The 23,502-nt window shown below is 38.4% G+C and overlaps 1 protein-coding gene across 5 annotated transcripts in view; it reads right to left on the bottom strand.

Moving 5' to 3' along the window:
- Window positions 1-23,502, bottom strand: part of AdipoR (adiponectin receptor) — a 229,473-nt gene that overhangs the window by 93,806 nt on the left and 112,165 nt on the right. For all 5 annotated transcript variants that reach the window (XM_067141149.2, XM_067141148.2, XM_067141150.2 and 2 more), the window contains one exon: window positions 9,106-9,286. In XM_067141149.2, the coding sequence (XP_066997250.2) occupies window positions 9,106-9,286 (181 nt within the window). The remainder of the gene's footprint in view (window positions 1-9,105; window positions 9,287-23,502) is intronic.

Below are 23,502 nucleotides of genomic sequence, written 5' to 3'. Positions count from 1 at the left end.
AAGCCTTATCTCTGATTCCATTTCTTTACACATATCATTGATATATATAAGAAAACATAAAGGTCCAATAATACTGCCTTGAGGAATTCCCCTCTTAATTTTTACAGGGACAGATAAAGCTTCACCTACTGTAATTCGCTGAGTTCTATTTTCTAGAAACAGAGCCACCCATTCAGTCACTCTTCTTTCTAGTCCAATTGCACTCATTTTTGCCAGTAGTCTCCCATGATCTACCATATCAAATGCCTTAGATAAGTCAATTGCAATACAGTCCAATTGACCTGAATCCAGGATATCTGCTATATCTTGCTGGAATCCTACAAGTTCAGCTTCAGTGGAATAACCTTTCCTAAACCCAAACTGTCTTCTATCAAACCAGTTATTAATTTTGCAAACATGTCTAATATAATCAGAAAGAATGCTTTCCCAAAGCTTACATACAATGCATGTCAAACTGACTGGCCTGTCATTTTCAGCTTTATGTCTATCACCCTTTCCTTTATATACAGGGGCTACTATAGCAACTCTCCATTTCGCAAAGTTCCTTCATGCAAACAATAATCAAACATTCAGATATGGTACTATATCCCAACCCATTGACTTTAGTATATCCCCAGAAATCTTATCAATTCCAGCTGCTTTCCTAGTTTTCAACTTTTGTATCTTACTGTAAATGTCATTGCTGTCATAGGTAAATTTTAATACTTCTTTAGTATTAGTCACCTCCTCTATATGGACATTATCCTTGTAACCAACAATCTTTGCATACTGCTGACTGAATACTTCTGCCTTTTGAAGATCCTCGCATACACACACCCCTTGTTCATTAAGTATTCCTACAATGTCCTTCTTGGAACCTGTTTCTGCCTTAAAGTACCTATACATACTCTTCCATTTTTCACTAAAATTAGTGTGGCCACCAATTATGCTTACCATCATGTTATCCTTAGCTGACTTCTTTGCTAGATTCAATTTCCTAGTAAGTTCCTTCAATTTCTCCTGACTTCCACAGCCATTTCTAACTATTTCTTTCCAACCTGCACCTCCTTCTTAGACTCTTTACTTCCCTGTTATAATATAGTGGATCTTTACCATTCCTTACCACCTTTAAAGGTACAAACCTATTTTCACATTCCTGTAACAATCTTGTAACTTATTTATTACAGAATAACATCATCTGCAAAAAGCCTTATCTCTGATTCCATTTCTTGACACATATCATTGATATATATAAGAAAACAATGGCCCCATCCCAGAGTCTGTTTACATTTTTATTTACCGTTTTCCACCGATCATAGTTACTTATTAAAAACTCCCTCATGCCTGTTTATCAGCCATATGGTACTGCCTAACAGTCCTACTTTAAGGACCTCCCTTTCTTTCACATTTATTTTTAATTACCACAAAAACAGCGTTGTGATCACTAATACTATCTATTACTTCGGTTTCTCTATAGAGCTCATCTGGCTTTACCAGCACCACATCCAGAATATTCTTCCCTCTAGTTGGTTCCATGACTTTCTGAATCAGGTGCCCTTCCCAAATTAACTTATTTGCCATTTGTTGTTCATGCTTCCTATCATTCGCATTACCTTCCCAATTGACATTTGGTAAATTGAGATCACCCGCTACGATCACGTTCCTTCCCTTATCGTTTCCCACATAGCTGATTATCTTATCAAATAATTCTGAATCAGCATCTGCGCTACCCTTTCCTGGTCTGTACACTCCAAAGACATCAAGTTGTCTATTATCTTTAGAAATGAGCCTTACCCCTAGAATTTCGTGCTTGTCATCTTTAACTTTTTCATAGCTTACAAATGCTTCTTTCACGAGAATGAATACTCCCCCCTCCTACCATTCTTATCCTACCTCTACGATACACCCTCCAGTTCTGTGAGAAAATTTCAGCATCCATTATATCATTTTTCAGCCATGATTTAACTCCTATTACAATATCTGGTAAGTATATATCTATTAAATTACTTAATTCTATTCCTTTCTTTACAGTACTTCTACAGTTGGGCACTAACAGTTTTATGTCATCCCTATTTGATTTCCAGTTCCCTGTTCCCTTAACACCGCTCCCTAGTGCACCCTGTTTCCCTGAATGTACCTCCCTATAACCTTTCCAAACAAATTTCCTAACTTATATGTACCACTGAACATGAAGAGGCTGTTGATGCTGATGAAATGGGAGACCCAATTTTGAGGTCAGAGTTTGACAGAGCTGTGAGTGACCTAAATAGGAACAAGGCACCTGCAATTGATGATACTCCCTCTAAATTACTGACTGCCTTAGGAGAAACCAGCATGGCAAGGTTATTTCATTTAGTGTGCAAGATGTATGAGACAGGAGAAGTCCCATCCGATTTTCGGCAGAATGTTGTTATACCTATTCCCAAGAAAGCCGGTGCTGACAGGTGTGAAAACTACCGCACCATTAGTTTAGTATCTCATGCCTGCAAAATTTTAACACGTATTATTTACAGAAGAATGGAAAAACAAGTTGAAGCTGAGTTGGGAGAAGATCAATTTGGCTTCAGAAGAAAGGTAGGAACACGTGAAGCAATCCTGACTTTACGTCTGATCTTAGAGGATCGAATCAAGAAGGACAAGCCCACGTACATGGCATTCGTAGATCTAGAAAAGGCATTCGATAATGTTGATTGGACCAAGCTATTTATGATTCTGAAGATGATAGGGATCAGATATCGAGAACGAAGAATTATCTACAAACTGTATAAAAATCAGTCTGCAGTGATAAGAATCGAGGGCTTTGAAAAAGAAGCAGCAATCCAGAAAGGAGTGAGGCAAGGCTGCAGTTTGTCCCCTCTCCTTTTCAATGTTTACATAGAACAGGCAGTAAAGGAAATCAAAGAGAAATTTGGAAAGGGAATCACAATCCAAGGTGAGGAAATCAAAACCTTGAGATTTGCCGATGATATCGTTATTTTATCTGAGACTGCAGAAGATCTCGAGAAGTTGCTGAATGGTATGGATGAAGTCTTGGGTATGGAGTACAAGATGAAAATAAATAAGTCCAAAACAAAAGTAATGGAGTGCAGTCGAACGAAGGCAGGTGGCGTAGGAAATATTAGATTAGGAAACGAAGTCTTAAAGGAAGTAGATGAATATTGCTACTTGGGTAGTAAAATAACTAACGGTCTCCGAAGACCGTAAAAGTAGTTAGTGGGACGTAAAGCAAATAACATTATTATTATTAAATAACTAACGATGGCAGAAGTAAGGAGGACATAAAATGCAGACTAGCACAAGCAAGGAAGAGCTTTCTTAAGAAAAGAAATTTGCTCACTTCAAACATTGACATCGGAATTAGAAAGTTGTTTTTGAAGACTTTCGTGTGGAGCGTGGCATTGTATGGAAGTGAAACATGGACGATAACTAGCTCAGAAAGAAAGAGAATAGAAGCTTTTGAAATGTGGTGTTACAGAAGAATGCTGAAGGTGAGATGGATAGATCGAATAACGAATGAAGAGATACTGAATCGAATTGGTGAGAGGAGATCGATTTGGCTAAATGTGACGAGAAGAAGAGATAGAATGATAGGACACATCTTAACACACCCAGGACTTTTGCAGTTGGTTTTTGAAGGAAGTGTAGGTGGTAGGAACAGTAGGGGTAGACCAAGGTATGAATATGACAAGCAGATTAGAGCAGATGTAGGATGCAATAGTTACGTAGGGATGAAAAGGTTAGCACAGGATAGGGTGGCATGGAGAGCTGCATCAAACCAGTCTATGGACTGATGACTCAACACATGTACCACTGCGGTTCAAGTGAAGGCTATCTGAGTGCAGATCCCTATCTCCTACCCACCCATTAGGATCTAGAAATTTCACTCCCAGTTTCCCACATACCCACTCCATAGTCTCATTTAAATCCCCAATCACCTTCCAGTCAGTATCCCTCCTACACAGTATTCCACTGATAACTATCTCCGCTTCCTTAATCTTCATCCGTGCTGCATTTACCAGATCCCACACATCCCCAACCATGTTGGTACTTATACCTGCTTGTCTTACGTTGTTAGTACCATCGTGAAACACCACCACCTTCCCCTTTCCCTCCTCCTCTTCTACTTTCCTCAACATCTGCCTTAACCTAATTCCTGGATAACACTCTACCCTGGTACTCTTTCCTCCACACACTTTCCCGACATGTATAACAATAGAACCCCCATGACCAGAGGCACGACCCTACCCGCCTCATTTGATCCCCTCCCCTCCTGGTCAGTCCTATCTTTCCTGACAACTGCAGAAGCTACTTCCTCCTCCCTTTTCTCCAACCCATGACCCTGTTCCACTTGTCCTTTCCTATCCACTACTCCACATTTCCCTTTCCTACCTCTTCCCTTTCTCCTACTTCCCAACTTTTCGGCAACAGTTCCCTGTTCCTCATCTTCCCTCGGTTGTTCTACCTGCAGTGACTCGTACCGATTTCTCATCGACACCTGTCCTGAATTCTGATCCTGAATGGAGCCCTTAGCCTGCAATCTCCTTCCCCTTAAAACATTAGACCACCTGTCTTCCACAATTCCCCCATTTCCTTCCAATCCCGCTATTACACCTACTGTATCCTGTACATTGTTTGGAGGCCTACTTTCCTTCCTGTCCTCTGAGAGAATGCTAATTATCTCCCTCAAGCTCTCCAACTCCTCCCTCATACTTTTTAATGCCTGGCCACACCCAAAGTTCCTACACTCGCACTGCTTAGCCATTTTTTTCTAAATAATGAAAAGAAAAGGAAAAATAAGGTAACTTATTTTGTGCAAAATAAAAATGAAAGGAAAGAAATATTGTCTAGGTTAGTTTACAAAGAACACACGACAGTAAGTTATTTAATATAGGCTACTACTACACTACAATACTACTTAATTGTACTATTTTTATTCCTACAACATGCTAACATGATGAAAATTGCTGTTAATTACTGGAAACAGAGAATAATACACAAGAATTACACAATTCTTAACTGCAGTTAAGTCTACCCTAATTACAACAGAATTTTAGTAAGAGAGTTACTACAGATACCACAGAAACGGTACTACACTACACAAATATTTCACAGTAATAGAATAAACACACTACTTTCTAATAAGATGCTATAATACACTACAATAATTTTAAACTACGTTCAGACTAGGTACAGATACTACAATACACTGCAATAATTTTAAACTACGTTCAGACGTATTCTAATTACAACAGGTTATTTCCAAGCAAAAACAGAAAAGAAAATTACCATTAAAGTTCGAAATCCAGAAAACTACTCAAATATATAGTAGGCACTCGAATTTCTAATAAGTTACTATACTACACTACAATCATGTTAAAACTACGTCCAGACGTATCCTAGCTTCTTACTAAGCACAAATAGGAATGAAAATTCCAATTAGGCCTAAATTTAGATATTCGCAAGAACTACCAGTAGGTACTCAAAGATTACCTACAAAGTTAAACACGTACAGTATACAGATTAATATTAGTACTACTTGTCCTACTATGCTGTAATAGAAATGAAACCTGCCCTTTGCACAAAAATACACATCACATCCTCAAGCGTAATTTCACGAACATAATCTTCCTCCTCCCCATGAGCTTGGTTGTTCGCAACACCACCAGGAAGATTTCCTTTTACGTTGAAAAGATGTTCAAAATATTCCCTCCATCTCTCTACTAATTCCCTGGGATATATTATGAGTTCACCTGAATTACTCAAAACACTAATCATTTCCTTTTTTAAATCCCTTCCTAAGATTCTTTATTACTGTCCAGAAAGGCTTCCCTGCTGCTTGGCGTAGCCTTTCCAGGTTATTACCAAAATCTTCCCACGACTTCGTTTTGGATTCAACAACTATTTGTTTTGCTCTGTTTCTTTCATCTATGAACAAATCCCTGTCTGCATCGGCCCTTGTTTGGAGCCATTTCTGATTAGCCTTCTTTTTAAGTTTACAAGCTGTTCTCACTTCAACATTCTACAAAGATGTTTGCCTTTTCCCATCTTTACACACAGCTGTTCCTAGGTATTCCCTTGCTGCTTCTACTACAGCAGATGTTCAAAATATTCCCTCCATCTCTCTACTAATTCCCTGGGATATATTATGAGTTCACCTGAATTACTCAAAACACTAATCATTTCCTTTTTTAAATCCCTTCCTAAGATTCTTTATTACTGTCCAGAAAGGCTTCCCTGCTGCTTGGCGTAGCCTTTCCAGGTTATTACCAAAATCTTCCCACGACTTCGTTTTGGATTCAACAACTATTTGTTTTGCTCTGTTTCTTTCATCTATGAACAAATCCCTGTCTGCATCGGCCCTTGTTTGGAGCCATTTCTGATTAGCCTTCTTTTTAAATTTACAAGCTGTTCTCACTTCAACATTCTACAAAGATGTTTGCCTTTTCCCATCTTTACACACAGCTGTTCCTAGGCATTCCCTTGCTGCTTCTACTACAGCATCCCTGTATGCCACCCATTCTCTTTCTATATCCTGAACCTGCTTACTGTCTACTGTTCAAAACTTCTTACTAATTATATCCATGTACTTCTGCCTAATTTCCTCATCCTGGAGATTTTCTACCCTTATTCGTTTGCAGACAGATTCCACTTTCTCTACCCTAGGCCTAGAGATACTTAGTTCACTACAGATCAGACAGTGGTCTGTATCATCAAAAAATCCCTAGAAAACTCATACACTCCTAACAGATTTACTGTATTCGAAGTCGGTTAAGATATAGTCTTATGGATCTGGTACCCCCAGCCTCCCACATGTAGCGGTGTATAGCCTTATGCTTGAAGAATGTATTTGTAACTGCTAAACCCATACTACCACAGAAGTCAGCAAACGCTTCCCATTCCCATTAGCTTCCATATCTTTCCCACATTTACCAATCACCCTTTCGTATCCTTTAGTTCTATTTCCAACTCTCACATTGAAAACGCCCATTAGCACTATTCTATCCTTGCTGTTGACCCTGACCACGATGTCACTCAATGCTTCATAAAACTTGTCAACTTCATCCTCATCTGCACCCTCACATGGTGAATACACTGAGACAATTCTCGTCCTAATTCCTCCAACTGACAAATCTACCCACATCATTCGCTCATTTACGTGCCTAACAGAAACTATGTTGGGTGCAATGGTATTCCTGATAAACAGCCCTACCCCATACTCTGCCCTTCCCTTTCTAACACCCGTCAAGTACACTTTATAATCTCCTATCCCTTCCTCATTATCTCCCCTTACCCAAATATCACCTACTCCTAGCACATCCAGATGCATCCTCCTTGCTGACTCAGCCAGTTCTACTTTCCTTCTTTCATAAGCCCCATTAACCCATTGAGCCCTGCATATTTGTTGGATTGAAACTGCATTGGTGCTGGGATTATTTTGGAGGAAATATAGTGTCGCTTCATATCATGAGAAATTTCTTACTTACAAGACCATTAAAGATTTAAATATACATGAAAACAAAAGGCTTTCATACAACAAACTGCAGAACAAGGAATACTGTAAAATATTTTATTTTATTAGCATCACGGGACCGTGTTCAGTCCGCCTGCTGAGCTGTAACACAATCTTCTCCTTGCACTTCCTCTTCGATTTCCCCATCTATTTGTTCTGCAGGAGCGTTGCTCACACTAGTACTAATATTACTACTAATTTCACTGAAAAAATTCATTCCTAATCATCATTACGTCCTAAAAGGGGTTATATATCGGTAAGTATCAGTTCTATACTGGCAGCCATCTTGTTTACAAGCAAATCTCAAAGCTAGAGATAGCCCACTTCAAACTAATATTACCAAGCACACTATCGATATATATTAGCAAAGAGCATATAACATTGCAAAGAAAGAGTCCCTACACAAATCACAAATGCAACTCACTCTGCCATCTCTTGAGGAAAAGTTGAATTACGTAGTAAAATGAGACAACGGAACAGTTCCGTGGTCCGGCGTTTGGTCCACCGAGACCAAGCACGGAACGGTACCGTGGCTCGGGCCCAATGAGTTAATATTGACAGCTCCCCATCGAAATCCATTTTGTTCGCCAAGTTCTTTCCAAGGAGTCCCTCGCCTGTCAAATGGGAGTGGCACTCCATTACTCCCATAGGTCCAAGGCTTGCTTAAAATGTTCTCAGCTCTGTAAATTCTTGAAGCAGGATGCTACCCTACTTACACATAGTCCAAGTGAGGGTGTCTCCACTAACGGGTTATGGACCACCGGTGGATTGTACAGTCCTAGCCGCCTGAGCACAAGAAGGGCCATGACTCAGAATATGTCCGAGATGCCCACTCCCATTCCATAACAACTGGTATCCCGGTTCTCAGGGCCAATTACTAGGCCACTCAGCCGTTGCCCATGATTCACAAACTAGGACGTGACTACAGTATACACAGGTGATAATAAATTATATACTATCAATTACGTGTTCTTACATTAAATAAACTCATTAATATGTATACAGCAGATGTTTCATGACATAACCTCACAAATAATACAATCACAATTATACCAAGTAAGGTTCGTATACAGCTACGTAAATAATACTAATACATGTAAACACTTCATAGCCATACCTCACAAACAACAATAATAATACTAATAATAATAATAATAATAATAATAATAATAATAATAATAATAATAATAATCATCATCATCATCGATATTTCCATTATTCACCCATGGGTTAAAGGATATTGTTTCCAAGTTATATTAGTCTATTACACTTGCATCAATATCCAAGGTATTACAGTCAAGGAGGGATGGAAATGAATGGGGGAAACAGATTTGAAAGTTCTCGAATATTGTATGGTTGCACGCGATGTAACTTCCGAAAGGCCAAAGGTAGCAAGTAGGCCCTGCATTCAGCTGGATATTCATAGCGTGAGAATGTGGAGTGGTGTAAGTCATGGAGTGAGACAGCGTGTAGTAGCAGCAGTTCAAAGCGATGACAACATAGGGTGAATAACAATTGTTACACAACATGCACCCTCAAAATTAGAATTAGTGTATATTAACTGTATGTATTAACTTCCAGATCATACAATTTAAAGGACTGAGTTATTGTCTTACTTGCTAAACAGCTTCCCAACACATTCGGAGTGGCAATGCACAGTGTGGAATGCAAATGACATGCCTAAACACACAATTGCTCCAGCAAAGAATGCAGCAAAAACTAGCTTCTCCTGAAGTTGAATTTCAACTGATGGTCGTGTTAGAAAATATGTAGCCACACCAATAAATGCCACACAACCTGAAAGAAAGAAAAAACAGAGTATCATACTAAAATCTAAAGTGATTATTTTAACATAAGGAAAACTTAAGATGATACCTTCAAGATAAATTAAAATTAGAAGAGGGAAAATAAATAAACACTATCTTTTATAAAGAATCTGGGATGAAACTTAAAAACCAAGGTACACTAAGAAAAAATCTGTACAGGGGAAATTGAGCATAAGTGACACCAGGGGCACAAATATAATAGCACAAAAATATCTTAGACATCAACTGAACGCTTTTAGTATACCGCATCAGCAGCTGAGTAGTGGTGTCTGTGCATGCAGGTGGAGACAGCTCGCTTACTATGACAAGTGCAAACTTTTACAACAGGGAAATAATTTAGGTTTTGTTAATGAGGCATTTGGATGGGACAAATGGCTACTTTCCTGTATAATGTTAAAATGTATCTGTAACACTGTAGTATTAGAATGGAATATTAGGATATAAAAATAACATAATACAAATTGGAGGTTTGGGAGGAACAGTTGCTATACCTACTGATGCAACACCTAGCCACACATCAGTATGTATGTAAATAGCAGCACTACAGCTTCTTCTCACTTTCTTCAATCCCACTCTCCTTTCACCACCTTGTCACTCACATTAACTATTTGAAGAAATTTATACAATGGCCTGTTTACATTCCAAGAAGTAACACTTCAAAATCTTCATTTTAAAAATGTGAGTGACAGCTAGGTAGCTCCTAGATGTCAAAGGATCTGTAGTTAGACACTGCACCAAAACAAACTGGTCTTATGGTGATTGGATACGACAGGACTAGGAAAGAAGTGACTGTAGCCTTATTTAGGGAACAGCCTTGAGCGAGAATGAAGAACCTCTGAAAACCATGTTTACGGGTGTGGACAATGGGGTTTGGACCCACAATCTACTGGATGCAAACTTGCAGCTAAACGACCCAAGACGCGGACTGAACACACTGAGTAAATTTAGTATCAAAAGATAAAAAATCTTCACTTTCCCCCATAGAAAAAGGCTGGAAATAAGCAGTATAAATTACTGAGGTGGTGGATTCTTCTTCAATAATTATGTTATTTGTATAGATTAGCTCGTAAGTCGAGAATTTTTTTATTGTACTCGACTCTTAATTTCACCTACTTCTGTTGCCTGGTACCATGCCAGATTATTTACTGGTTACTTAATTTCATCAATGTGCAATCTGTTGTAAATACTCTTCTCACTCCATTGAGTCTTGCTACGTGGTGTATCATCGCATTTTCCTTCACATTAAGTATAAAATAGAACCTTATATCGCACTCCCGGTGCATGACTGCCACAACTACTTATAAATCCCTGTGATCAAGTCTGTCCTGTAAAACTGCCAGAACTAAGATCCTATCAATACCAATTCTATGGCACATAATTAAGTTTACCTTCTCAAAGCATTTTAACAACTGAAATAGTAGAAAAGTGCAGATATCTCAGTTATGGCATTTTATTCTCATACGCATCAGCGATAAAACCGCTACATCGAGATATGGCAGTGTTCTTAGCCAGACGTGGCAGACAAATTGTTTTGGTGCTCAGTCAGCTGACTGTTTACATGGCTGTGCTGTGATTGTTGCATGAGGTGTATAAAAGCAATTTGATTTTAAATGTCTTCAGGAGGAGCTGCGATGGTTGCATTGGCACTTGAAGAAACAAATGTTGCAAGAAGCAGCAATAATAGCAAGGAAAGTGTTGGAATATTGAAAGAACCTGTGTTTGAAGTAAGCAAATATGGAATATTGGTTATGTTTGGTGTATATTCAGAATATCTTTCATATTTTGTTCTCTAAAATAGTATTAGTAATTTTTTACTTTATGTTATGGCAGTCTCATGTACAAAATAATACTACGTTATGTCGCATTAAAACAATTAAAAAACTTAATTTCAGGTTATGGATTGTGAATGTCAAGGTACAACTAAGCCAATACTTACCGATGTATTACAAGAAATAGAAGAAGGATTCTGATGAAGATAAAACCTGGCGTCCTGTACGTGAACCTAACTCTCATACTGATTATGCTGAATCACAGGATGAAAGTCAGATATGCAGGTGAATCTTTATTCTCTACTGATTTACATGTTAATCTATTTTTATTAATACAATTGTTATTAATCAATATTGTAAACATTTTCAAGCATTACAAATATGTGTGTATTGTTTACAGGAAAGAAAACAAGGAAATGTAAACACAAAATCAAGAAGTGGAAAAGGATTGCTCTGAATAAAAAAAAATTCAGGGGAGGAATTTGTCAATGGTGTAGGTAAACCCATACCGGCTAGGACACTTAAACCATCCTGCGGTGATAAATGCCGACTTCGATGTAAATCTAGTGTGAGGAAGACAAAAGGTGTATCACAGAACTTCTGGCAGTTAAGTGACATCACCAGTCAGAGACAGTTTATAGCAAGCAGCACTGAAAAAATTAGGCCTGCATACAGATATAATGTACAGAATAGTATTAGGGGACTTAATATGGCCTACTACCTTCGACCGGGCGAGTTGGCCGTGCGGTTAGGAGCGCTCAGCTGTGAGCTTGCATCCGGGAGATGCAACCCACTGTCGGCAGCCCTGGAGATGGTTTTCCATGGTTTCCCATTTTGAGATGGTTTTCCATGGTTTCCCATTTTCACACCAGGCAAATGCTGGGGCTGTACCTTAAGGCCACGGCCACTTCCTTCCCATTCCTAGGCCTTTCTTGTCCCATCGTCACCATAAGACCTATCTGTGCCGGTGCGACATAAAACGAATACAAAAAAACTACCTTTGAAATAACAATGAACAAGTAAGAGTTTGCAAGAGGATGTTCATGTCAACTCTCGATATTGGAGATCGTTTGGTCAGCTATTACCAAGACTGTTAGTGGTATAACTGAGGGTGACAAGAGAGGTAGGCATGGGAAGCATAAAAAATTGGATGATCAAATTCGGAAGGATATAAGAAGACACAGTGAATTATTCTCTCGTATAGAATCACATTATTTATGGGCACAAACACAATTAGTTGAGCACCAATCTCTGTAAATAAGCAACAAAATTTGGAGAGCGTACCTCATATTTATTATTCTCAAGGCGTGGGGTGATAAACTCGCAGACCTGGCAATATACAGGAATCTCGATCATGACAGATGTAGATTGTGGTAGCATTTACACAATTGAGGATTGTACTTGGAAATTACTATTATTAAAAGAAAACTGAACTCATGACTATACATCACAATCAACTTGCAGCACTTTAATTGAATAATATAAAATATACCCTGTGAGATTTGTTGTTACATACAAAGGAACCTGATCTAAATTTAACAAGCTACTGGCATTTTACTCGAATTAAATTAGATACCGCCGCTGATTAATTTCTTCATGTTATTTATGCATAACATGTCTGATGCTGAAATGTATCTACATACGATTCAGTACTCAAACCAAGTTCGCAAATTACATAATAGAATTCAATAAAGAATTCAAAGTACAGTACACTGGTGACTTAACTGCATATATCGGTTAAGGTCGATATATACTGCCTATACATCTACAGACAATGGGACCAAGCCTCTGGTGAATATACTGAAATAAACTTGCATTAAGATATTCTACCTCGCAATTAGATGCTGCTGTTTTTCCATCAGATCAGTACAAATTACCACTCATATTTAATTTTTTTTGCTATGTGCTTTACGTTGCACTGACACAGATAGGTTTTATGGCGATGATGGGATAGGGAAGGCCTGGAGTGGGAAGGAAGCGGCCGTGGCCTTAAGGTACAGCCCCAGCATTTGCCTGGTGTGAAAATGGGAAACCACGGAAAACCATCTTCAGGGCTGCCGACAGTGGGATTCGAATCCACTATCTCCCGGATGCAAGCTCACAGCTGCGCGACTAACTACACGGCCAACTCGCCCAGTACCACTCATATTAGACGATTCTACAATCTTCATATCGAATTATATAAACTCGTCATGTCCACACTTCTCCCTTCTACCTAGTCATCCTTTCCACACCGATACACTGTAGCTAGCGAATACGAAAGCAAGCTCAAAGCCACATGGCCATACACGATACACAATTTGTCAAGTGGCTTAATAAGCTTCCTCACGCACAAGAACGGTTACAACCTAACTGTGTCAACGAAAACTTTCTTGCCTAATGCAACATTGGTTAAACATAGCCTTGGTTGCACAATGTCAGTTACAATGCCTTCAGTTTCAAGTTAACATATGACTTACTTTACAAATCAACAAATGTCACTTATTTACATTCATAATAATTACAAACAGAATTCCCTTATCGAATGATTAGATGATATAACATGCGTGATACCTAAATAATACTACAATCTAAATTATGAAAATCAGAATATAAAATTTAATGAATCGAGTCAATTAATGATAATTATAATAAATGCTGAATGAAATCTGTAACCCTCTTGTACAGTTACAGCAGTTCTAAATGCTCCTGAGGGGTAAATTTCTTCCCTTTATTACAAAAGAAGGCTGTCTGTTTACATCTTCATGGTATATGACCCAGGAACTTCTGATGGCTTCTGTTTTGTTTGGGATGAAACCATAGGAAGAAGAGGTTCCAATGAAACAGGGTCCTGTGTTGGTGAATTTCTTAAAGTACATTTTACACAAAAGCCTGTGATATTTTATTCTGATAACTGCTGTGGCCAGAATAAAAATACATATAGGGCCTATAGCTTCACTGTATTTGCAGATTGTGTTGAATGAAACACTGAACATTCCCTCTATAACCCATCAGTTTTTCAGCCTGTCATGGACAGAATGAAGGCGATTCAGTTCAGTGTGATCGAAAAGCAGAAGAAAAGGGCTCTGAGAACTGTACCTGTTCATGTTCTTGCACAATGGGCAACAATCATACAAACTGCTAAGAAGACTGGAAATCCATACAAAGTCAAGCAGATGGAAACAGATGACTTTTTGACTTGAAGCTTTTAGCTAGTCAAAGAGGCAGCAACTTCAACAAATGTGAACAAGGAGATGAAATTGTATGGACTGACATCAAGGTGACACAAGCAAAGAAAGATTGCACCATTTACTCCTGGCATATCTGGAGCAAAGAAGAAAAATTTGGCAACTTTATGTGATTTGAACCATATTCTGTCTATGTACCACCAGTATTTCAGAAGCATCATTACAGAAAACAGTGCCATTAAGTTGGTTCTATCTACATCAGAAAATCTGATAGAAGATGAAACGAGGAGATTGTGAACCACTGCGCAATACAGCTAGTTTATAAAAAATTTCGTTTCCACTGCAAAAGCAAGTTGCATTGATTTTACGCTCTAATTTGTGTGACATTACTTATTGAGAAGAATAAACTAGCAAATAATCACCAAAATAATGAAAAATTGTTTTAACCATACCTGCCATAAATATTACCGTTTAAAAAAATATTGAATAGAAAACTGCCATAACTCAAAATTATTCTTTTTTATTAAAGCACATTATTGTAATCCATGAAAGAACTTTGTAATGTTATTGTATAGTACTACACAATGTTAGAAGTTAGTAATATGTTACTCTCACTTTATGTAAATATTTCTATTTTTCCTATTAGCTTAAAATCTTTAGATGCTTCTCCTGCAAAATTGTACTTTTTGACTCGAAGCAGTCTTCCATCGGGGGTGCGATATGTCCATTGTAATGAAGGAGAAGGAACGTACGAATAACCAGAAAAGACAATTTATCCATTCCACTTGTTCTTATTGTATTTTTATATTCTTTTTAAATCTTTCTTCTGAACTTTAATATGTGCAGATTTTTGTCTCCATTCTGTTTCTTTGCAGTATAAAATATCAGAGAATGAAGAGTCATCTTGCTCCATAAACCACATGAGAGTTTTTACTGATTAAAGTGTAGTTTATTAAAGAAATACAAGATGGCGGTACAGTGTCTTCTTCCCTCGCCATGGTTATCACTGTCCATAGCCACCTATTTGATGTTTTTGAATCTCTGACATACTTTGGCTTTAATGTCTAGCTTCTTTTGAAGACCTTGTAACACAGAAAGTGTGTATGCACAAATTGACAACTCAAGATTAACTACAGCTGATAAGAAGCAAGTGGGTGATTTTAAAACTTTTGTGAATTACTGGTGATGTTCACTAGGCTGGTCTCAACAGCAGCCAATAAGGCTTCCACAATCTTGGTGGTTCCCAAACTGGCGAGAATGAGGTGTTTACAACAACAACAACAACAACAACGTTATTGGCTCTTTACATCCTACTAACTACTTTTTCCTTTTTCAGAGGCACAGAAATGCCAGAATTTATGTGCCAGTAAATGTACCGACACGAGGCTGACGCATTTGAACCCCTTCAAATACCACTGGACTGAGCCAGGATCGAACCTGCAATGTTGGGGTCAGAAGGCCAGCGCCTCAACCAACTGAGCCACTCACCCCGGCGAGGTGTTTATAAGGGAGAGACAGATAACTTACTCAGGGAAAAAAAAAAAGGTACGCGTGACTTGATAAATGGAGAAATTAATATACGTACAGTATTAAAACTTGCGATCTGTCGCATTGATATCGTGTGTTGGTGAAAGATTTACAACAAGAAAAATTAATGGCTGCTAAGTGTGTTAAGTACTGTCCCTGTGTTTTTGAATTCATCATCCTTCCCAAGTATTACACTATGTGGTATGTTACAGCCTTTGTCCAATTTTTCATCAGACATCCAATAGATATTTTCCCAGTTAGCACTTATTGTAGAGTTTGTTTTGGTAGCCCCCTCCTGTCTATTCTTGTATCATCTCTCTTCTAGTTTTGTCAATTTGCGTTGTGAAGCACAGGTTTAGTTCTTAAAGGCAAATTGTTGTTTGAATTTTCTTGTAAATCAACGTGAGTGGAAATAAATTAGTTACATATTTATTTAAACTTCTCTTCAGACCAACACTTAGGATTTGAAGCAGCAGCTTGATAACTACACTTCTTTGATATATGATTATTGCAAGGGAATCAGCTTTAGTCCAAACACAGTCGTTGGAGGTAACAGACTAATAAGCAGCTTACACAAGTACAGAAAACTTTCTTGATGTTACTAAGGTAACAGAGGACTACATCAATCAATCTGTCTCACTTGTTCATAACATCACCAATTCAAAATCACTGACCAGTTTATGAAATCTAAACAATATTTTGCATACATGTGCATGATTTAAAGTAATTTAACATAATCTGAGGATGCTCTTGTAGAATGAAACAAGTCATTCTTTGTTTAATAGTTTTTTGAAAGTATGTTATAATGATATATGGAGTTAAATTAGTGTTTTCTAAAGACTGAAAAGCTTTAAAGTTACATCATATAATACTGTACAAGACTCAACCAATGGCAAGAAGGTCCCAGGGGAAAGAATCAAAGTCGTGGCATAGCTACATGGAGAAACCATTGGAGGCCCTCTCAGGGCCAATAAGAACTTAAAACTGGGGTTCAGCAACACTACTACAGGGTACATCTGAGAAGAGAAGTCGAAAGATAGTGCTATATGTTTGACGTCAGTGCTGAGAGCCAAGGTCTTTGAACCCTAAGTACAACAGGTGCTAGATGCAGCAGTTTAACAGAGCACACTTCGAGAAGTTCACAATCATGATCACTGGACCATTTTGCAAAATGGACACCGGAAATCTGTACTTGCTTCTAGCCACAGACTGTTTCAACAAGTGGCCTTAGATCTACACCAATGCCGTAGTGAAGAACCTACTTCTGTTGCACTGGTGTTCACAGGGATCTTCACAGCAACCAGGGCTGGAACTCTGAGTCTATATCGATGAAGCAAGTTCTGAAGCTCCACAGTGTATCCAAGACTCAAACGACACCTCTCCACCCACAATCAGAATGGCACTAACGTGAGATTTGTGAAAACCATCAAGCATCTGAGGGAGGTGGTGTCTGTGCACTGGATGGATTGGAATGAGAGGATGCCCTTCTTCCTGATGACCTATCATTCATCCAGTTGTGAGACAACAGGTATGACACCCATTAACAAGGTCTTTGGAAGAGATCTATATCTGCCATGTGACCCAATGTTTGGGACAGCCCTGGAACAAGAACAACCAGTGACAGGCTACATGTCTGAACTGGTGGACGGACTTAACAACATCCACGAGAGTACGCCTGACGGGACCTGAAGGTAGGTAGCAACTGGATGAAGGTCTCCTATGACCAGCAGGCGAACTCTGCTGAATTCTGGGAAGATGACAGAGTGTGGCTATACCGACACATACAAAGGGGAAGTAGCTGAACCTCCAAATACCATGGGAAGACCCTACACTGTGTGACCAGGATGAAGTACATAGTCCAAATAATCCAGTAGCTTCCCCAAGCAAAAACAATGGTCTTCCAACTAAACCAGCTGGTGCCTTATAGCGGAGCCAATTGCAACGAGCAGCCTTAAGGAGGGAGCATTGTGACAATGAAGACCAAGAGTATAATGAAGTGTTGTAAGGCTACAATGCTGGTGGAGCAACGACATCAGTTCTATAGCAGTGAGCAAAATAACTGCCCCAATGAATTGTTGTGAAATGTGAGAAGGAAGCTCCTTAGATGATGCTGGAAACTGGCTACGAATGGAGAAACCACCCAAAATGGTCTGGAACTGCAAACTGCTAGAATCATCTGCTGGACTTTATAGAAAACGAAGGTAGTCAATCACAAGTGAGCAGAAGTCAACTTAAAGTCATTTGGGAGAGCATCAGTGAGTAGTGAGTCAGATGGCTATGCAGAGTGCTAAGTTCAGCACAGAGTGACTGCTGTGAACAGCATAAACTGCAGCTAGACAGACAGGGAGTTATTCAATAAGGTTCTGGTGGATTGCCACAATTATCAGTAGCCATGTTGTCTGCAGTGAAATCCATAGCTACTGAGAGAATGTGAAGGAGGATCTGCAGAGTGATCACAAAGATCAAGCTGGTCCAAGAGATGCTCAGTTAGGCTCAAGTCGAATGAGAATGCCAGTGAAGTATCAGACTCACGCGAGAAGAAAACCCTCCATCAATCAGTGAAGGTCCAATTCCAAGACTATTATGCAAATCAAAGCCTTTTCCATCAACATCAGTTTGTTAGTAAAGGTGCAGTGATTATGATACCTTCCAAACCCCACACACTGCAGGTTTTGCTGATGTGTCATTTTAGACCCCAGGTTCACATCCAATGTGAATAAACTGCTCAACTCTCTGGAATCAGTTGGCTCCCATGGACCTTCATAGTAATATTCACTCTCACATCAACGGCAAAAGCCTCTCCATGACTTTCCATGTTGGATATTTGCAAAGGTTCCATTTGGCCAGTCAGTGAATACTTATCACAGCAACATGAGAACAGTACACAAAATAGGTTACAGAAATGCTGCCATCTTCTGTCCAAAAGTCTATAATCATTCAGTTTTCCAAATGAGATGAATTGCCTCTTACCCATGACACCAACAAGTGATATGTGCAGACAGGCTATCACATAGTTTATAATACCCACCACATCAGCTGACAAACTGATGTTTTTTTGGGCCATGCTCTGCAATGTCAAATGTAGGTGGTGATCATAATAATATGACTGAACTGTATGTAATATAATCAAAAGCACACTTCAGGCACAAAATTATTGATAAAATAATCCTCTCAAAAAACAACATGATTTGTTAATGAAATTTCATTATTTTATGAACTACCAGTCCATTTATTCCAATCTGCAAAATATGCTATCAGTAACAGCAAAAAATCTGAATGCATCACTGAAACAAATTTAGAGAGATTTCATCATTACTCCAAAATTAGGATAAAATTTCAAATTGCATTTGAGGTGCAAATGAATGTAAGTAGCTGCTGCTAGGTGTCTGTATTCTTTGAAAATGTAATAACAATGTTGTCTATAAAACAATGTGAAAAAGAGGTTCTGAATTTAAGGTATGAAAGCACAAATTTTAAGGGGAGATCACTCATGCCAGTCAGGAGACACCCCACACCCACACCCACACACACACACACACACACACACACACACTCTCTCTCTCTCTCTCTCTCTCTCTCTCTCTCTCTCTTTTTGGATAGCTAACAAGAATAAAGTTAATTGTGAAGGCAGGATTCATGCATCCAAATTATGAATAAAAATATTTCACAACTTAAAGTTGTTACTCAAGTAACTATCAGTAATGCATCATTCTTTGTACCTGCTTTCCTTTTGTATGTTACTTCATAAGTAGGGCTCGGATGTTTAGGAAAAGTCATGTTTTTTCTTTGTCCCTATTTCCTTGCCTGATTGGATTTTGGTGCAAATCAGGCGATTATCGTCACAATTAAATGATTTTTATTGTCATATAAATGCATATTTTTGTTATATTTCGGCGGTTTGACGACAGCTGTAGTTCTGCAAAATCATCCACAACTTACCGAATGCGAACTAATGTTCACAAAACTGCTTCTCGGTATCACATCTGCAGTTAATACAAGTGGAATACTCTGCCTCTTCTATCAAGATTGCACAGGAATTGTTTTCCAACAGTTGTCAGAAAGTCTGGCATTTATTAAATCGAACTTTGGAATTATATCGAGCGAAATTACTCGTTTAGAAGCTACTAGCCTAGAAGTTCATGCAAATATTGAAATTGTTAGAAGTGTTGAACTTTCAGTACAACAATTACATGGAATATCTGGCGGCAGTGTAAAACGGAAACTTCAAAACATGCTTAATCGAAATAACAGTTTTTGCTGTGCATACAAGATAAATGATGTTGTTAGAGGAGAAGGTGCCAGTACAGTTTAAGATGACTCCATACTCGACAGCAGTGATGTAACATTATTTAAATATGCACCAATAACGTCTTATGATGTAAAAAGGAGCCTCTTCTTACAAGAATGTGTTAAGTGATAATCGGAGGTCTTTCAGCCCGATGCTTTGAAGATGAATCTTGTCATACGCTTCAGTTCCACCCGCGGAGAAGAACTAAAAAGATATGTGAATTTGCACTATTTTCCCTGCTGCCCTACCATAATGTATTGAAAGAAGTCTACTTAATTAGTTTCGTGGTACTCAATTTAAACTCTAACGCATTTAAGTAATATTAATGGAATATAGGCTTAAACGTTCCAAAATATTTTTTAAAAAAATAGATTGATTTCTAGTTTTTATTATCTTTCAAACCACCACATGTTTTGACTTTTAAAATGTTGTGTGATCTGATAATCTTAGCAAAATTAGTACTTTATAAGTATGTATTCACAAATGTTTGATAAGTGAATTAAGGACAATTGACTGAATAACCGCTAAACATGTATATTCAGAAAATTAATATGAAAGTAAGACTCAAGAATTTAGTTAATAAATATGAATCAAAGGGATTGCCGTTTCAATTTAAAATTTCTTTTAAAATGGACATATTCAGATTAATCACTTTCAGGTCATATTTTGTAATTTTTAAGTCATATTTAGTCACTTTTGAGGTCATATTTGCTTGCTTATTTGGGCTATTTTTAGGTCTTAAACATCCGAGCCCTATTCATAAGTAAGCTGCATTTGTTGCCATACCTCAAAACACAACAGTTTTCCTTTCCAAGATTTGTTTACATTTAGTTCTAATTACCAATGTCAAATCTGATGCAAAATAGCAATTCCCAATTATTCACACTGCAAATTAACCATGGTTTACAAGAAAACAAATATTTATTTTTCAAAAGTTTCAATGTATCGCATTTTACACACTTGAGTGTAAAGATACATCTCGAGTGTGTCCTAGTTACCAATCCCACAAACAATGGACTTAACAGGCTATATGACTACGTCAAAATACCATTGCTGTAGCAGTCAATAGTGTTCAATTTAACTGATTAACCTCATGCCATACTTTGGCAGAATGTTCCGTCCAGCGAGTGAAAGGTGCAGACATACTTTGGACACGTCCGTCCGCGCGCACGGACTACACACAGATGCATATTTACGGTTACCAAGCCAGCAAGGTTTGTTCTATAAGTTTTAAAATGTAACCAACAGATGTCAGGAACTACCTAAACTTCATTTTTATATCATAAACGGTAAATCCCTCCTAGAATAAGAAAAATAAAATGAACCTCACCATGTGTTATTCGTAAACAAATATGGCAGCACCTTGGAGTGAAGCAGATGGTGTTATTCATTATATGGAGGAAATATTACTTATTTACACCGTTTCTGTTTTGGTAATTGAAATAGGCCTACTACAAATAAGACTGTAGGAAATTTAAGGCACTTTATAAACAATCAATGGACAGAAGCAGAGCCCAGAAGTACAAATTATCTCAATTTTGTCTAGCACTATGCACTAATTAATGAGAATGAAAAAGAATGAAGCAGTCAATGCACAAACAAACGCCACACTTAGAACACTGTGTTATCACTATTGACTTACAAGTTTTGTGAGTACATCTTCGTTTCTTCTTGTCTAATGTGTGTTGTACAAAACAGTCCACCCTGTCATACCTCACAGAATTTGATATCCAATAATCATGGAACGATACCAGCAAAGTTGACAGTTTTCCACGTACCTTTTGTACTACCCGAAACGTCAAGGTACACACTTGTCAATTCACTTCAGAATTCCAGTTGGGACATTTTCTGATTGTTGTTTTTGTTGTAAAAAATCCAACTGTTCTGAATGGCTATGTCGAGCATTTGTGTAATTAGAGGCCACTACCACTTTTTCTCTTGAATTCAAGTCTGGTAAAAACTCTAGTTCTGAACCATATGAACAGTGCCGCCCATGTAAGAATTTTACTTCGGAATAAATTTTGGTCTTGAAATAATTATGTTTCTCCTTTTATTTTGAACAAACCTTTTAACATGGGTAATTTAATGTGCGCCGCAAAAATTTGAAGTCATGGTAACGGCAGCATTATCCATCCACCTCACACAGAGATGACCATCATTCTTCTCCATTGCCGTTTCAAAATATCCTCGCTCTTTCTTCAGAAAGATCTGCTCATTGGCCAAGGGACATTCTTTTGGAAATCTGTATTCCTGAACTGTTCCTATGACTGAGTACCACAGAAAATTAGAAATGATAAAAGAGTGCTGCACCAGAAAACAAGCTGTCCAGGTAAAGCAAGTGCTTCAAATTTTTCTTTCAATCGGGCAATTCATCAAGTAACACTAGTACGGAACTTAGATTTGTCAACTAATTTTTCATAGCCCATAGGACCTTTCCCTTGGTACAAATCAAAATTTACTAAATAACTTTCATTAGTATTCAGGCACCATATACTGATCAATCATCGCAAGCCAGATATTCTTCAGGACCAAAATTATCAATGCACCTTTGTTTCATCATTTCCAACAAGGGACAAATTTTCCAGGCCTTGTCATTTTTGTCCATTTTGGTGTCGTCTGCACAGTGCAGAAAACGGCAGATCTGCAGAAACATATCTCTTTGCATGGCCTGCAAAATAAATGCATTTTCATGTCGTTAGCATCCCAATAATTCCATTTAGATGAAAGGCTATTATAACCACTAACATGCAGAGGTTGGAACTTAATTAGTGGCAACTATTTATTTACAACAGATACAAAAGAGTTACATGTTAGTAACCTTTACCGTCCTTCAATGTAGTCACCAACGTTGTGTATAACCCGTTACCAGCGATGTGGAAGTCTTAGAATACCTTTAGCAGAGCCTGTTCTGTTGATGGTGCGAATGGAGCGGTCTACCGCCTGTCGAATCTCTGCAAAAGTTCTGAAGCGAATGCTCACAAATAGTCTGGTTTTGATCACTGTCCAGTAACGCGGCAAGAGCATGCACTTCTTCATTCGTAGGACGACCTGCCCGATCAATGTCCGCCACAGTTTGCCGACCATCATTGAGGCTTTTACCCAACGTGCCACTGTTCTGTAAGGCAATGCAGATTCCCCGCAAGCCTCTTGAAGACCTTGATGACAATGTTGTGCTATACGACCTCTGGCACATTCAATCTTGATCCAACTCTGTTGTTCCTGTTTGGAAAACATACTGACGTTACGTTAGACCACTAGCTCACACGTGACTGTTTCACTCACTTGTGCGCACGCAGGTGATGTGGGAAGAGCGAGTCCATTTGCTCTGAGGTAAGGTAGGTATGTAACCGTGTGCTATCAGCGACAATATTAGATTCCGTTGCATAGCGTCTCCACAGCAGTGTTGCTGCTAATTAAATTCCAACCCTTGTATAAG

This window comes from Anabrus simplex, chromosome 2 (assembly GCF_040414725.1).
Source record: "Anabrus simplex isolate iqAnaSimp1 chromosome 2, ASM4041472v1, whole genome shotgun sequence".
Taxonomy (NCBI): domain Eukaryota; kingdom Metazoa; phylum Arthropoda; class Insecta; order Orthoptera; family Tettigoniidae; genus Anabrus; species Anabrus simplex.
The sequence above is the reverse complement of the archived record's forward strand: the minus strand, read 5'-3'. Positions and strand labels throughout refer to the sequence as shown.